Source organism: Hyperolius riggenbachi, chromosome 6 (genome assembly GCF_040937935.1).
Source record: "Hyperolius riggenbachi isolate aHypRig1 chromosome 6, aHypRig1.pri, whole genome shotgun sequence".
NCBI classification, from domain to species: domain Eukaryota; kingdom Metazoa; phylum Chordata; class Amphibia; order Anura; family Hyperoliidae; genus Hyperolius; species Hyperolius riggenbachi.
The window spans coordinates 99,165,625-99,180,690 of record NC_090651.1 but is presented as its reverse complement, the minus strand read 5'-3'; the positions used below and the strand labels follow the sequence as shown (position 1 = coordinate 99,180,690).

General features: G+C 42.4%; 1 protein-coding gene across 1 annotated transcript in view; it reads right to left on the bottom strand.

Annotated features, from left to right (window-relative positions):
• The window catches only part of AXDND1 (axonemal dynein light chain domain containing 1), a 108,916-nt gene extending 100,508 nt beyond the window's left edge, over positions 1 to 8,408 (bottom strand). Inside the window, exons 1-2 of the mRNA XM_068239732.1 lie at positions 8,081 to 8,408; positions 4,179 to 4,360 (exon numbers count right to left, since the gene is read on the bottom strand). Of these exons, the coding sequence (XP_068095833.1) occupies positions 4,179 to 4,360; positions 8,081 to 8,180 (282 nt within the window). The 5' untranslated portion in view covers positions 8,181 to 8,408. The remainder of the gene's footprint in view (positions 1 to 4,178; positions 4,361 to 8,080) is intronic.
• Between the last annotated feature and the right edge of the window lie 6,658 nt (positions 8,409 to 15,066).

Sequence of the window (15,066 nt, the reverse complement as noted above, 5' to 3'; positions counted from 1 at the left end):
TCCAATCGGTTTCAGCACACAGACCATGCAAGCTTTGGTTGCGATGTTTGCGCAGAAACAGACAGAAATTTGGGCAGCAGCCTGACCAGAAGGGAGCCTGTGAGGTACAGTAATTACAACTTTACACACTATTTCAGGGTATCTGCCACCACCACTGGTATGGGCCAGTGGACCTGACTGACTGACTGGTCCTGCGAATAAAAACGGTTAAACACACTCTATTCTGTCTAGATATCAACAATAGTAGCGTCTCTTCAGAGACCTGAGTTCAGTTTCTGTGTATGCTGAATAATAGGGTAGCGGAACAGTGAATGACTTTGATAAAGTCTTTTATTCACGGGCAATATAAATAATTAATATATACAGACAATTATTAAAATCAACAATTATTAAAACAGTAATAGCCAGTATGAAAAATAAAAGCAAGGGAGAAAAATACTTAGTTTCATGGAAAGGTGTCCTTTTGTGGGAAGAATCATAAAGTCCTTGGTAAAATCCTTTGTTTCAGATCAAAGTTCAGAGTTCAGACCAGGTGGATGCCAGCATATCCTCAAGATGGCACAGATGAGATCAAGATGATGTTTCAGGGTGGAGGACACTGAGTTTGTCTCCTCTGCCATTCTTATGCCCCTGATCCAGTAGGCGGGAGTGAGGGCGGGGGCCACACACCCCCTTAGAATATGAGATGAGTCCTCCCCTTGTCCTGGGGACCAGAAATCATATCTAACCATATATGGGCTCTATCTCACAGAACCGTACAGGTCAGGGCAGATTTACTAACATTCTCAGGTCTGTCTCGATTTACATCAATAGTAGAGAAGAGACGGCACACCACTGGCTCTGCAAATTTTGCTGTGTATTGGCGAACAAAACACTACATGTTACGGATCATTGATCCTTCATCAGGTGTATAACAGTGAAATGTGTACAACCGCATATAAATACACAATCAGGTGTGAACCACCACACCCTAATCAGCTCCACCCACCAAAACATTTAACCCACTGGTCCATAGTACATAGTTTCCATGAGATATTGTCCCATTAATGTAAGCAACCTGGTCATATGGCACTCCAATTTGGCTACCAAAAAAACATCCATCAAAACTGACCGTACTTTCTGGCACTTCCCCTCAAGGACTGCCACAGAACCACCTGTGAAAAAAATTATGGTCTAAAAAACGCATCCTCTGCATTACACATTATAAAAAGCCTAATAATAAAATGTGTTATAGAAAACATTTTAGAGGCAATCTTTCATTCATGCCTCTTGGAGTCACTACATCCAAATTGTGGATCCACCTCGCCTCACGTTGTTTTAAAACAATTGTGGATCCACCTCGCCTCACGTTGTTTTAAAATAACGTGAGGCGAGGTGGATCCACAATTTGGATGTAGTGACTCCAAGAGGCATGAATGAAAGATTGCCTCTAAAATGTTTTCTATAACACATTTTATTGATAGGCTTTTTATAATGTATAATGCAGAGGATGCGTTTTTTAGACCATAGGTTTGATAGTTGATGGATTGGTATATGCAGTACTTATAACCCCATGTTTTTTCACAGGTGGTTCTGTGGCAGTCCTTGAGGGGAAGTGCCAGAAAGTACGGTCAGTTTTGATGGATGTTTTTTTGGTAGCCAAATTGGAGTGCCATATGACCAGGTTGCTTACATTAATGGGACAATATCTCATGGAAACTATGTACTATGGACCAGTGGGTTAAATGTTTTGGTGGGTGGAGCTGATTAGGGTGTGGTGGTTCACACCTGATTGTGTATTTATATGAGGTTGTACACATTTCACTGTTGTTATACACCTGATGAAGGATCAATGATCCGTAACATGTAGTGTTTTGTTCGCCAATACACAGCAAAATTTGCAGAGCCAGTGGTGTGCCGTCTCTTCTCTACTATTGATGCTTTACGAGCTGTATGGGCAGTCCAGCTGGGACTAGGCACCGGCCAATGTGCAGGTAATGAGATACCGTTTATCCATACATTTTGACTCTTCTATCTGTCTCGATTTACCCAGCAGCCTGATACCAAACATGAGGGGTGGGACCCCTGTGGTATCATCAGGGCACTTTCGAACTGCCTAACTGGCAGTCTTTACCTCAGAATGTTCTGAAACTTCCTCAGAACCAGCGCCAGATAGGGCCAAGCATGCTCTGTTAGTTTGGAGGGTCTGCCAGCCTGGCAACACAGAAAATATGACACATATAGCAGTTTATGGAATATGAGATACATCTGGGATTTACAGCAGGTCATTCCCAGGCAAAGGCTCTTTGAAGTTTGGGGCAGCCAGCTACATGTCAGCTCCCCTGCTGGGAGGGAGCCGGAATGTCTGACTTTTCCCCAACTAAATTGTTTCTGCCATTGTGCTTATCAACTATACCTGATGGATGGGCCATCAGCACAGCTTGAAGCCAGGGACACTCTGCAGCAGGCTTGTGCCTTTTGGTGGAAGGAGGGAAAGGACTGTCTTTATTAAAAAAAACAAAAACCAGGGATGTCGGTTTCTGATTACTGCAATGGCTGCACAAATTTAGCCAGAGAGCGATCAGAAATTGGACTGTGCGGATCCTTCCAATTCGCCCGCGTTTCTCACGGCTGTTCCGTGACAGTTACTTGTCCCGATATCGCATGCCGTTACCGCCACACGCCCGATCAAGTATGTCGGCCTGACATCTTGCAGCATGTCCGATCGATACATGCAACCAATTTCGCACTAAAATTAATTTCAACGTGGATCAGGCTTGCTCTTGGCGGCACTGATTTTCAACCAATTTTATTATAATAATCAAATCAGATGGCCGATCGGCCACCAAGTTACCTTATGTATGGCCACCTTTATGTTGATCCAGTTTTGTTTTTCTTTGTTATTTACCAAAAATAACCTTGTAAGAAATGTGCAATAAATACTATAATGTAATTTAGTACTAAATTTATGTACATGTGCTTTCTCAATTTTTTATTTTAAATACATTTGCCAAAACCTCAAGTAAACTTTTTCACGTTGTCATTATGGGGTGTTGTGTGAAGAATTCTAAGGAAAATGAATTGAATCCATTTTGGAATAAGGCTGTAACATAAAATGTGGAAAAAGTGATGCATTATGAATACTTTGCGGATGCACCGTAGCAAACAAGGTCAGACAGCAAAGCATTAAACTTGTGTAGAGCAGCTTCTGGACAAAGTAAAATCCCATTAAAGAGACACTGAAGCGAAAAAAAAATATGATATAGTGAATTGGTTGTGTACTATGAATAATTACTAGAAGATTAGCAGCAAAGAAAATATTCTCATACTTTTATTTTCAGGTATATAGTGTTTTTTCTAACATTGTATCATTCTATAATATGTGCAGATTACACAACACTCAGCATTCAAAATGAGTCTTTCAGAGCAGTCTGTGAAGTAATGACCTCTCCTCTAGCAGAGGAAAAGTAAATAGTCCAGGAACAGTTGAGATAATAAAAGTCAGATAACAGCCCTCTCCACGACTAATGCTGGGAATACACGTTTCGTTTTTGCCTTCGTTTTTGCCTTCGTTTCAATTGTGCCTTTTGTCCTTTTCGTTCCCGAAATAATCTAACGTACGGTTAATATCACCACCCACGGTTTCGTTTTTTTTTTTTCGATTCTGATGGTTTTGTTTTTCCAATGATCGAAGGCTGCAAAGAAACGAAACGAAAATCCCTTTTTACAGGGACGGACTAACATAAACGAACATATAATCGATCTGAACAGCCATCAAGCCTACCAATGGCTCGATTAGATGGATAAAGAGAGATAATATCAAACATGTTCGATCACTAGTCGTTCGTTTTTGGGGTCTATTAATCGAAACTATAATGAGATTATGACTATTTTCACATACGTTTTCAACACTCGATTCGTTTACTGAACGAATCGAAGGCTAAAACGAAGGCAAAACGAAACGTGTATTCCCAGCATTACTTAGTCGGAGAGCTTAATGGCTTGTTTGCATAGAGATAACAACTGGAGTTTCTCAACTCTTCCTGTACTGGAAACAATTACACTGATGTATCTGATCTTAATGTTTTTTTTCTTAGCTGTGCTACACATACAAATCATAATATCATGATTTTTTTTTCGCTTCAGTGTCTTTTAAACAATCTCCCAGCCTGCAACACTGAGAAGTTGTAGATACACACCTTGCCATCTTTAACTAGCTTTCCCTTCCTTACAGGTCCAAGCTCAGCCGTTTCAGCAGCTCTTGCCGTAGATGTGAGGACCTGGAGAATTTCATCTGGGATGAAGTCAATCTGCTCATGCGTAGAAAGCTGCTGTGATACTTCCAATGTATTGCTTCTCTCCTGTAGAGCTCGAAGCAAGTCTGTAACACAACACAAGAGAAAAATTCATTTACATTTAGGCTGGGAACACACTTAGCAGAAACGCTAGCGTTGCATAAAACGCTGCGTTTTTGCCTGCAATGTCAATGGGCCACATCAAAAAACACATATGCGTTTTTTATGCGTTTTATAATATGCATTTTTAAAAACGCTGGGTTTGTTGCATGTTTTTAAAAAACACATCAAAAGCACACATAATGAAAGTCAATGGTGACGCAATGTAATGCGTTTTGTATGCATTTTTTTATGCGTTTAAATGTTTTCTGATGTATTTCTGCTTCCTGTTTTCTTCCTAGTGATTTGTGCAAAAGAAAAACGCATGGAAAACAAATAAAAAAACGCATATGAGTTTTGTATATGCGAACCGCAAACTCGTTAAAATGCATGCAAAATGCAAGAAAAACTGGTGAGAGGAGCCACTCGGGGACACAGCGAGGCACTAAGTGGCCTCAAGGGGGCTTAAGAAAGCCCCAGGTAAGTATGGAACCTAAGATGCTTCTCATCTCAGGTTCCCTTTAAGGCCTAGATGTAACTGAGTGCTGAGACGATACATAAAGTAGGAGATTGGTGCATAGGAACTGAAAAGAAGGAACTGAAAAAAAAAATATCAAGTACGGTAGGTGACTATAACCAACATGCTCATGCCAGGCTCTACAATGAGAGTGGCTGCACAATAATGAACGGCTGTGTAATTACAGTACAACAGGTATATATAGTAAAGTCCCAGCATATATAGTAAAGTCCATGCTACCCGGAACTCAGGCATCTGGATGTCTCAACCAACTGGTGGGCCTAGAGGGGAGAATGGGGGCCTAACTTTCCTGTTTTGCAGAGTGGTGCGCAGTGAAAAGCCTCCAGGCACAGTCTTCTACACTTCCTGCAGCTCCCAACTACTTTGCTGCGTCCATGTACGGCTTCTGGAGTGTCAATTGACCCGCTTCAGTTCACATACACGCTTCAGAAGCTGTACCTAGATGACGCAGCAAAGCAGCTGGAAGCATCAGGAACAGTAGAAGACTGCGCCCGGAGGTTTTGTGACTGAGTCGTTGTTGTCGATGCGCACTGCTCTTCACGATGAGGGGGAGGTTAGTGCTAGTTTAGGGCCGGTGTTCCAACATTTTAGCATACCCGACAAAATAGCATACAAATGCTACTGAGCATGTGCAAAGTCATGCAGGTCATAAATTAACCCCATAATCCCCATCAGCAGCACAAGCAACCAGCATGCACACATATCCAGCATCAGACAATTATTTGCCTGTGCCAGATACTAGGGACTTAACTGTATAGTTAAGAGGCACAATAACATGCATTTTATCACAAAGCTCATCAATGTTAAATCTATGTGAAGATGGTGATTGCTTTTGGTAACAATCCACAAAAAAACTACTGGCTAAGAATCTGAGCCCTATTGGTACTCTAAACCTATCATTGCCAACATGAATAAAGATTATTAAATTAAATGATGTGTCTAGTCTAAAAGCTATAGCTAAGCCATTGTATTGTGGGTACTTTATTTAATTTTTTAGAGAAACTGCAAACATTTATTAACCCTGAAACTTAAATATATATACAGGTAGCCCCCAACTTACGAACGCCCGACTTACAAACGACCCGCCGATACGAATTCAGTGTTTCCATGGGAACAAGCCAAAAAAGATTTTTCTAATTAGGCTTGTAGTTTTTGAGAAAATCGATTTTAAAAAAATTCAAAGAAAAAATGGCTTTTTAAACTTGTATAAGCAGGTACAGAAGGCAGAGGTGGCACAGAGGGTGACACTGGAGGCACAGGGGGGCACAAAGGAGGTGCAGGTGACAGAGATTGCACAATGTTCCGACTTAAGAACAGATTCAGGTTAAGAACGTACCTACAATCCCTATCTCGTTCGTTAACCAGGGACTACCTGTATATATACCGTATATTTATTTATTTATTTTCAGGAAAATACTTTACTAGTAATATCGGGTAGTTCAGATAGTGCAGGGGAGAGCAGAGGGAAGCTTCAGGGGGCTTGCATATGTGAGTTCCAGGCACTCAGATTAAAGAGAAGGAGAAGCATGAGTGCCGACAGCCCCACTGAACACCTGTTAAGACCTGGACAGTAGTATAAGCACCCTTCAAGGTCAACATGAACATCTATAAATCGCTGAAAAGCAGAAACCACTTGACAGTTTAGTGCCAAGTGCTGTACAGACACGTCACTAAACTACAGTACACCCAAGAAGCATGTTCTATTGCTATGGCGGGGGGGGGGGGGGGGGGGGGGAAGGGGTAATGGTGTAAGCAAGGTAATGAGGGGAACAAAGGATTCTCCTGAAAACATCTGGCACTCAGAATCTTTCGATGACACATTGAGGTGGCTGTACACAGGCCAGATTCTTGCCAGACACAGCCCAGAATGACTGCATCTGCCAAGTTCAGACTAATGGTGGCCACTAATGATCCAATCTTTTTCATCCAATCTTACCATTTCTATGCAATATATAGAGACTGCCTCAAGTATCAATTAAGTACAACGTGCCCCTCACGCAGCGCATGTAGGTTATACAATTGGACATTATTTTGTACTACGTTATGTGACTCTTGGTGCGCCATTTTCGTTGCATACTGATGGAACGAAAACGGCGCATACGTTACACTTTAAAAAAAAATTACTGAGCAGGTTCAACAAACATAACGCAGCAAATGTATTGCTAAGCGCACAGCATGCAGCACTCTCTAAATATTGCTACACGTTACACACAACGCAATGTGTGCACTGTGAATGTTGCTCAGACTTTGTATTGCTGTGCGTTAGTCTACGTATAAACGTATAAAACTTTAACGTCCCACTGTGAAAGAGGCCTTAAGGTGGCCACTAACAGTCCAATTTCCAGCGAAAAATCGTTTGAGCGATCACAAATTCTGATCGGATTGGTTGTAAATAATCTCAGTTGATGGGCACAATCTATTACAAATGATTATAAAAATAGTCATCCGATTGGATTTTCATCAAACCAAAATTTGGATTTTCTTGTTGGTTGTGATAGATAGGAAGCAAAGGCTGGTTCGTTGATGGTGTAGTGAACGATTTTTCTTCTGATCAGAATTATCTGATTGCTCGAACGATTTTTTGCTAGAAATTGGATCGTTAGTGGCCCCCTTTATACTACATAGATTTGGTAAAATTGGACGAAAAAGATTGGATCATTAGTGGCCACCTTAACGTGGGTGCAAGGCTTTAGTCAGCCGAATTAAATTCAAACCAAACTGAAGCAAATCTAACTTACACTGCACATGGCTGATTCAACTGTGTGTACATCTGAGAGCAATGCAGTTAAAGTTCATCTGCATTAAAACATTTGGAAAACCTTTTGTTTTTACCAAATACCGTGTTCCTAATTCTATTTTAGTGCAAAAAAAAGCCAAAAACCAGGACATCACAGTGGCAAAAGTGTTCTTATTTTATTCTAATCTATTCTCATATTCATTTTGTCCCCTCATTTTAACAAACAGCACAGATTTCTGATTGCAGTGCTGTATGTAAACAAACCCAACCTATAATCTTTGCTACTTTTTTCCTGTAGATGTAGGAGAAATTGAAAACAAGGCATTGACAGTCTGCAGAAATTAAATGTAAACGTAGTGAGTAATCAGCAATAAATCACTGTGCTGGCTGTGCTGCCTCTATGGTACACTGTGGTATACATGGTGTTCTTACCAGGACTTTTCTCTCCAGCTTCTAGGATGCCAGTGCTGAGCCCTCTCCTGCCTGATGGTCTGGGCCCCGCAGGTGGTGAAGGATACTCAGCCACTGACATGTTCCAGTTCTAATCCTAATATTATGTGGCACTCATGATGTGACACACGTGCAGCTGAGCCTGTGCTGTGCCCTTCTGTGCTTGGAGTATGCCACGATCACTGGTCAGCAAGAAATATAGGCAGAAAAAAAACTGATCTTCTACTTTCTCTCTACACTTGTATAACTTCTAAACACTGTGAAAGAACGCCATGGCTGTCTCCATAGCAACGCCCCGCCCTGTTCCCTTAGTCACACAAGTAGTACACAAAGCAGTGCTAAGTTACTATTCTATTCCTAGACTCCTGTTCACTCTAGTGTTGAATAAAGCTTATTGAAATAAAAAAATAACACATAGGTTTCCTAACGTTTGATGTAAAACGAAACAGAGCAGCTTGTGAAATCAAATGTACAAGAGGGAATGGAATATTAAACACAGTATTAAACGACATGTATGAAAATGTCAGTACAGGGGAGGAAAGAGAGAGATTAGAAATAGAAATCATTTTTGCTTCATAATAAAGCTAGTTTAACTTTAATCCCATGCAAATGATGGAACTACTATGCCCAGCATGCTCTTAGCTTTATAAAGCAGCAAACTATAACCAGCATTTCTAAATGCATGTATGTTGCTCAGACCTCTCATAATACTTAAAGTGAACCATTAGTGACATGATGTGACATGATGAGAGAGACGTGTATGTACAGTGCATAGCACACAAATATGCTGTGATGCTTTTCTTCTTTCTCTGTCTGAAAGAGTTAAGTGTACCTGAGATAGGGCCAAAGGAAAAAAAATATACATACCTGGGGCTTCCTCCTGGCTGATTGGTACCTCGCTGTCCTTCTGCACCACCTGGATCCTCCGCAATTTAGGACATACTGCGCATGCGTGCGCATCGCTGTTGCACTCCCGTTGCCAGGAGCAGAACTGGCTGCGTGGACTGAAGGAATTTCTGGGGGCCGGGGCCAATTGTGGAGGATCCGATTGCCGAGAGAGTTCATGCTGAAATCGATCAGGAATCGGCCTGCGGTGTATAGACAGCCAACAGATTTCCCTCTAATCAGATTCGATCATAGAGAGTTTTGTCTCTTGCTCAAATCTGCACATCATCACCAGATGTATGGCTACCTTAAACTGGTTGATTTGACATGATATCAGCCACTTTTTATCGATTGGGTACGTATACTGGAACACATTGATTCTCCCAAATGATTGAATCAAGACAAGTAACATTTATATCACACTTTTCTCCTGGCAGACTGAAAATCCCAAAGCTGCAACCACTCAGATGCGCTCTATAGGCAGTAGCAGTGTTAGGGAGTCTTGCCCAAGGTCTCCTACTGAATAGGTACTGGCTTATTGAACAGGAAGAGCCGAGATTCAAACCCAGATCTACTGTGTCAGTACACCAGTACGCTATCCAGCCACTGTGTATCAAAAAGTAAGTGGTAAATGATCAATCTTACAACCAAATCACTAGATGTACGGACACCTTTAATATTCTACTATGCAACTGACAGTTTTTCTCCAGTCGGGGACCCAGTCAGACTACTTGAATTATAGCCATAAAATACTTTTCTCTAGAAAGCCCAGTTCTATTACAGGAGAGGGTAGATAAAAAAGGTCAATAGTTGTTCATATATTTGAGTACATTGAGACACAGAGAGAGACAAAACAATAAATCTGCTTTTTTAAAGGGAACCTAAACTGATAAGGATATGGATTTTTCCTTTTAAAATAATACCAGTTGCCTGACTCTCCTGCTGATTCTGTGTCTCTAATACTTTTAGCCACAGCCCCTGAACAAGCATGCAGATCAGGTGCTCTGACTGCAGTCAGACTGGATTAGCTGCATGCTTGTTTCAGGTGTGAGATCCAGATACTACTGCAGCAAAGAGATCAGCAGGACCAACAAGCAACTGGTATTGTTTAAGGCTACTTGCACACCAAGACGTTGCGTTAGGTTCTACGTTAAGGTCGCATAACGTGCACCATAACGCAAGGCCTGGCGCTCTTCGATGTGGACGTCAGGGTGAGCTGCGTTGTGCAGCTCACTCTGGCGTCCGTGATGCGTACTCTTGGACGCATGCTGCATCACGTGGTCCCGACGGCCAATCGCCGCACAGAGCGACCGCACCAGGAAGTAAACACTGCACGTCACAACGTGCAGTGAATATTAATTAGCCATGTGCCTGGCCGCTCTCCGCTCCTCCCCAACATGACTGCGCATGTGCAAACAGTCTAACGCGGCTTAAGCCGCTGTAACGCTGTAGCATGTTGCACTTTCGGAAGAACGTGCAGCGTTACATGTAACGCAACGTGGGCAGTGTGAACAGCCCACTTGTGTTACATTACTGTACGTTGGGGGAGCGTTACAGGCTGCACTAACGTGCGCCTGTAACGTCCCTGTGTGTAAGCAGCCTAAAAGGAAACAGGCATATCCTTCTCAGTTTAGGTTCCCTTTAAGTTTTTAAACATAACCTAAAACTGTAGGACATCTAAAAGTCATTTTTAGGAGTAGGAGGATAGATACAATTGTTTATCTTTTCACTTTGTTTTCACTTAAGGTGACATCTATCCACATCTATCCACTTGGTGGCCAATCGAACATCTGATTTGATAATTATTATCAAATCGGATGAAAATCGGTGCCACCAAGTGCATGCCCGATTGGTATTGGGCCGTGCATGTATATCAGACATGCTGCAAGATGTCGGGCTGTCGTGGTTGAATGGGTGCGCGGTGGTATCGCACATTGGACATTAGGGGAGGAAGGCGCCGGGCAGGTGAGGCGGCGGATGTGACGTCACAAAGCCGATTCTGGATCGATTACAGCATTGGCTCAGGGCCGGGCCGAGGCATAGGCTGGAGAGGCTCCAGCCTCAGGGCGCAGTGTAGGAGGGGGCGCAGAATTCATTCAGCTGTCATTCCTAATTGTGTTTGAAGCAGAAAGAAATAAGAAAAGGGGATATATGGCAGTGACTGCAAGCCATATAACTAGATATTAAGGTTTTGGGGAGGTTGTGGGCCCTGTGAATAGTAATCAGTGTGTGATGGCTGGGGTGGAAGGGAAGGAGGGGCGCACTTTGGTGTCTCAGCCTTGGGTGCTGGAGGACCTTGTCCCGGCTCTGCTGATTGGCTGCTGTGTATGGGCAGCTGACAGATCTCTCTCTAATCAGATTCAAGTAGAGAAAGATTTGTCTCTCAGTCGTATCTGCCCGTCATCGCTAGATGATTTTTACGGTCTATACACTGTAAAGGATGAGCCGCCCCCTCTAGCCAATGTCTCCATTCATCTAGAGCCAGTTTAACCCCAATAAGCTCTCTGTTACCAATATCATAATTTTTCTCAGATGAAGAGAACTTCCTAGAAACAAAAAGTTCGGTTCTGGATGCAAGCCTGGCTTCAGGGGCATAAAGAGATAATTTGCATATTCGGTAGTGGTGCATTGTGGGTAACCACAGATGTTCACTTAAAGCTTAATTATCACAAGTACTTTCTGTTTTAAACAGAACCAGAGATGAAGCACCCTCTTGTATTTTACCTTAATAAATCAGTGGGAACATGACAGTAAACACCTGATTTGCTCTTTGTTTCATTGTTCTCAGTTTAAACTGACTGTTATCACCTCTGATAAGAATCCCCGACTGAGCACTCAGTCTAGCTTTGCTACGGAAAGATTATAGCTGAGTCTGTCTTCTCTGGTGTCTTTTCAAGCCCAAGCCTGCCCCCTTGTGGCTCTGCTATAATGACTCAGCTATAATTATTCCCTGCAAAGCCAGACTGAATGCTCAGTCCGGGATTCTTATCACAGCTGATAACAGACACTTTTAGCAGTGAGGATGAAACAGAGAGCATGGTAAGTGTTTTCTCTAATGTTCTTACTGATATATATATGGTAAAATACACAAGGGTGCTTCGTCTCTGGTTCCCTTTAAGAAGGCAATTCACACTCAGAAAAAAGCAGAAGGTTGGAGATGTTCAGGGGGTTTCCTTAGGATTGAGAAAAGACTTCTCCAACTCCTGACTCTGAGACATCTACCTCAGCAATAAATGCCCTCTGCACATCAGGATGCACCAAGATAGGGGCAGACAAAAAGGCTTCTTTCAAACTTTTAAAAGCAAGAAGTTTTAAATCAGGATGATACCATTTATTGGCTAACTAAAAATGAATAAAATTAAGCAAGCTTTCGGCCTTGCAGCCTTCGTCTGGCTTATATCCTTCGTCTGGCTTTTAAAAGCGTGATGACTCAAATTAGAGGGATCTGCACCCTTCTTCGTGAGATCTGTCAGTGATGCCACCTTAGGAGATACATTTTTAATAAACTTCCTTTAGAAGTTAGCCAGTGGTGTACCTACTATAGGGCTGCGGATGCTCATAGCACCAGGTGTAGCATGGCAAGGGGTTCCACTGTGGTGCTCCGCCACTGTGTTCTTCCACCTTGGACCTTTTCTCATAGTTTGGGCAACATTCAGGAAAATAGCAGCAGGCAGTGCATAGGATTGTACTATTTCCTGCACTAGATGTAGCACCCCTCCCCCTTCCAGTCCCATGGGCAATGTGTCTTCTCGCTCGCTACATACAGCCAGCAGTGAGGGAATGTGCAGAGCAGCAGGATGAGTAGAGAGAATGATTGCTGTGCTGCAGCTGGGACATTAGCAGGGAGAGGTGGCAGGATGTGTTTAGTGCTTCAGAAGTTGCCTGTCATTAGTAGCCATGTGCACTGGCTGCTGCAATACCAGAGTGCTCTGGAATATTGATTATTTATCCTGATCAGAGTAATTAATCAATAATGCAGGGCACTCTACTGTTGCAGAAGCCAGTGATACAGGTGCTGACAGATGACTTTTGTAGAAGCAAGCTCCAGGCAATTTAGATTAGCTTGATTGCAGGTAGTCTTATCTCTTTTTTTCAGCCCCCCTCCCACCCTGTTGTCTTCCCCATGACCCTTTCCTCTTTTCAGATTTTAATGGCTTCTTTTAACAGCATGGCCCTGCCAAACAGCACTGGTGATGTCTGCAGTCCTGGTGAGAGGTCTTCCTGCCATGTTTCCTCTCCTACCAGGCTCTCTGTCTTGTGCCTCTACCTCTTTATACCCCCTCCTCCTATGCATCCTCCCCTTTCGTATGTCCCCCTTTTCTGAGTGTGCGAATGGTTAATAGTTTTTTGCTATTTTTCTAGCCACAACCCCTTCAGCACCTCCCTTTCCTTAATAACTTATTTAATGTCCTAACTAGAGGCAATGTGCCTGAATATATGTGTTTTTTTCTGACTGTCCTCAGAGGAGCTTACAATCTAATCGTACCATAGTCATAGTCTAATGTCCAACCATATTATTATTGTGTATTTGTATAGCCCTGACATCTTCTGCAGCACTGTACAGAGTACATAGTTTAGCTCCATCCACATGCTGACGACTCCTTTTCCCCAAAAATCCCCCAAAATGTGCAGTGACACGCTCAGCGCCCCAATCCGTGAACCCTCCCATGAAAAAAACTGGTTGTTTTTTTTTTGTTTGTTTTTTTCGGGCAGGGAGTGTCTGTAAATAATCAGCACCGGGTGTCAAATCTCCTAGGTACACCACTGAAGTTAGCAAATCCCAAGAAGCATTGTTGGGATTTTAAGTCATTGGGTTGGGGCCAGTTCATAACTGCTGACACCTTCTCAGAGTCCATGGCCAGACCAGAGCCTGAGATAACATATATCAGAAATGACACCCTTGGGGCCTGATTCACAAAGCGGTGCTAACAGTTAGCACGCTGGTGAAAAGCCCTTTATTACGCCTAAACTCAGTTTAGGCATGATAAGTTTAGGTGTGATAAGTTTAGGTGTGATAAGTTTAGGCATGATAAGTTTAGGTGTGATAAGTTTAGACGTGATAAGTTTAAAGAGGAATTCCAGTGAAAATAATGTAGTAAAAATAGTGCTTCATTTTTTACCATAATTATGTATAAATGATTTAGTCAGTGTTTGCTCATTGTAAAATCTTTCCTCTGCCTGATTTACATTCTGACATTTATTACATGGTGCCATTTTTACTGTGGGCAGGTTATGTAGCTGCTCCTAGCTGTTTTGGCTGTTAGAGACAGCTATAAACAGCTAATTCCTGTCTGTGAACCTTGTTACATTGTAACAAACTGCCAAAAGTACCGCGGTACTCAGAGCTTCTTGTGGGAGGGGTTTCAGAACAAAATCAGTCATACAGCGCCCCCTGATGGTCTGTTTGTTAAAAGCTTTATATTTCTCATGTAAAAGGGGGTATCAGCTACTGATTGGGATAAAGTTCAATTCTAGGTTGGAGTTTCTCTTTAAGCACCAACTGGGTTAGCACCGCAGTGCACAGCTGATCAAAAGTTTTGCGCTAGCAAAGTCTGGTGCACTTCGTATAGAGTTTAATGGTGCTGCTTTGCGTGCAGGACTTTGCGCATGATCTAAACTAATCTAAACTTTGCATGCCTAAACTTATCACACCTAAACTTATCACGCCTAAACTGGCTTTTCACCAGTGTGGTGCAATGGTTATCACGCCTAAAGTCTCTAACTGGGTCAGCACCGCTTTGTGAATCGAGCCCTTTGAGTCTCAAAAAAACATTTTTCAATTTTTGCATTCAGTTTTCCCTTACTTTCTGTAACACCATCTTATCATGACTACGATGCTCTGGCACAGATAAAGTATATTAAAATATCATCTAAATAAACTACCACAAAACAACCTAGGAAATCACAGAGAATGTAGTTGAGAAAATCATGGAAGACATTACATAACCCGAAAAGCATCACCAAATATTCATAATGCCTGTCTTTGGTGTTAAAGGCTGTCTTCCACTCGTCCCCCTGACGGATCTGAATAAGGCGTACGTTAAAAAGGGGCGCTGGGAAAAAAGGGCGCCGGGTTTTTAAAG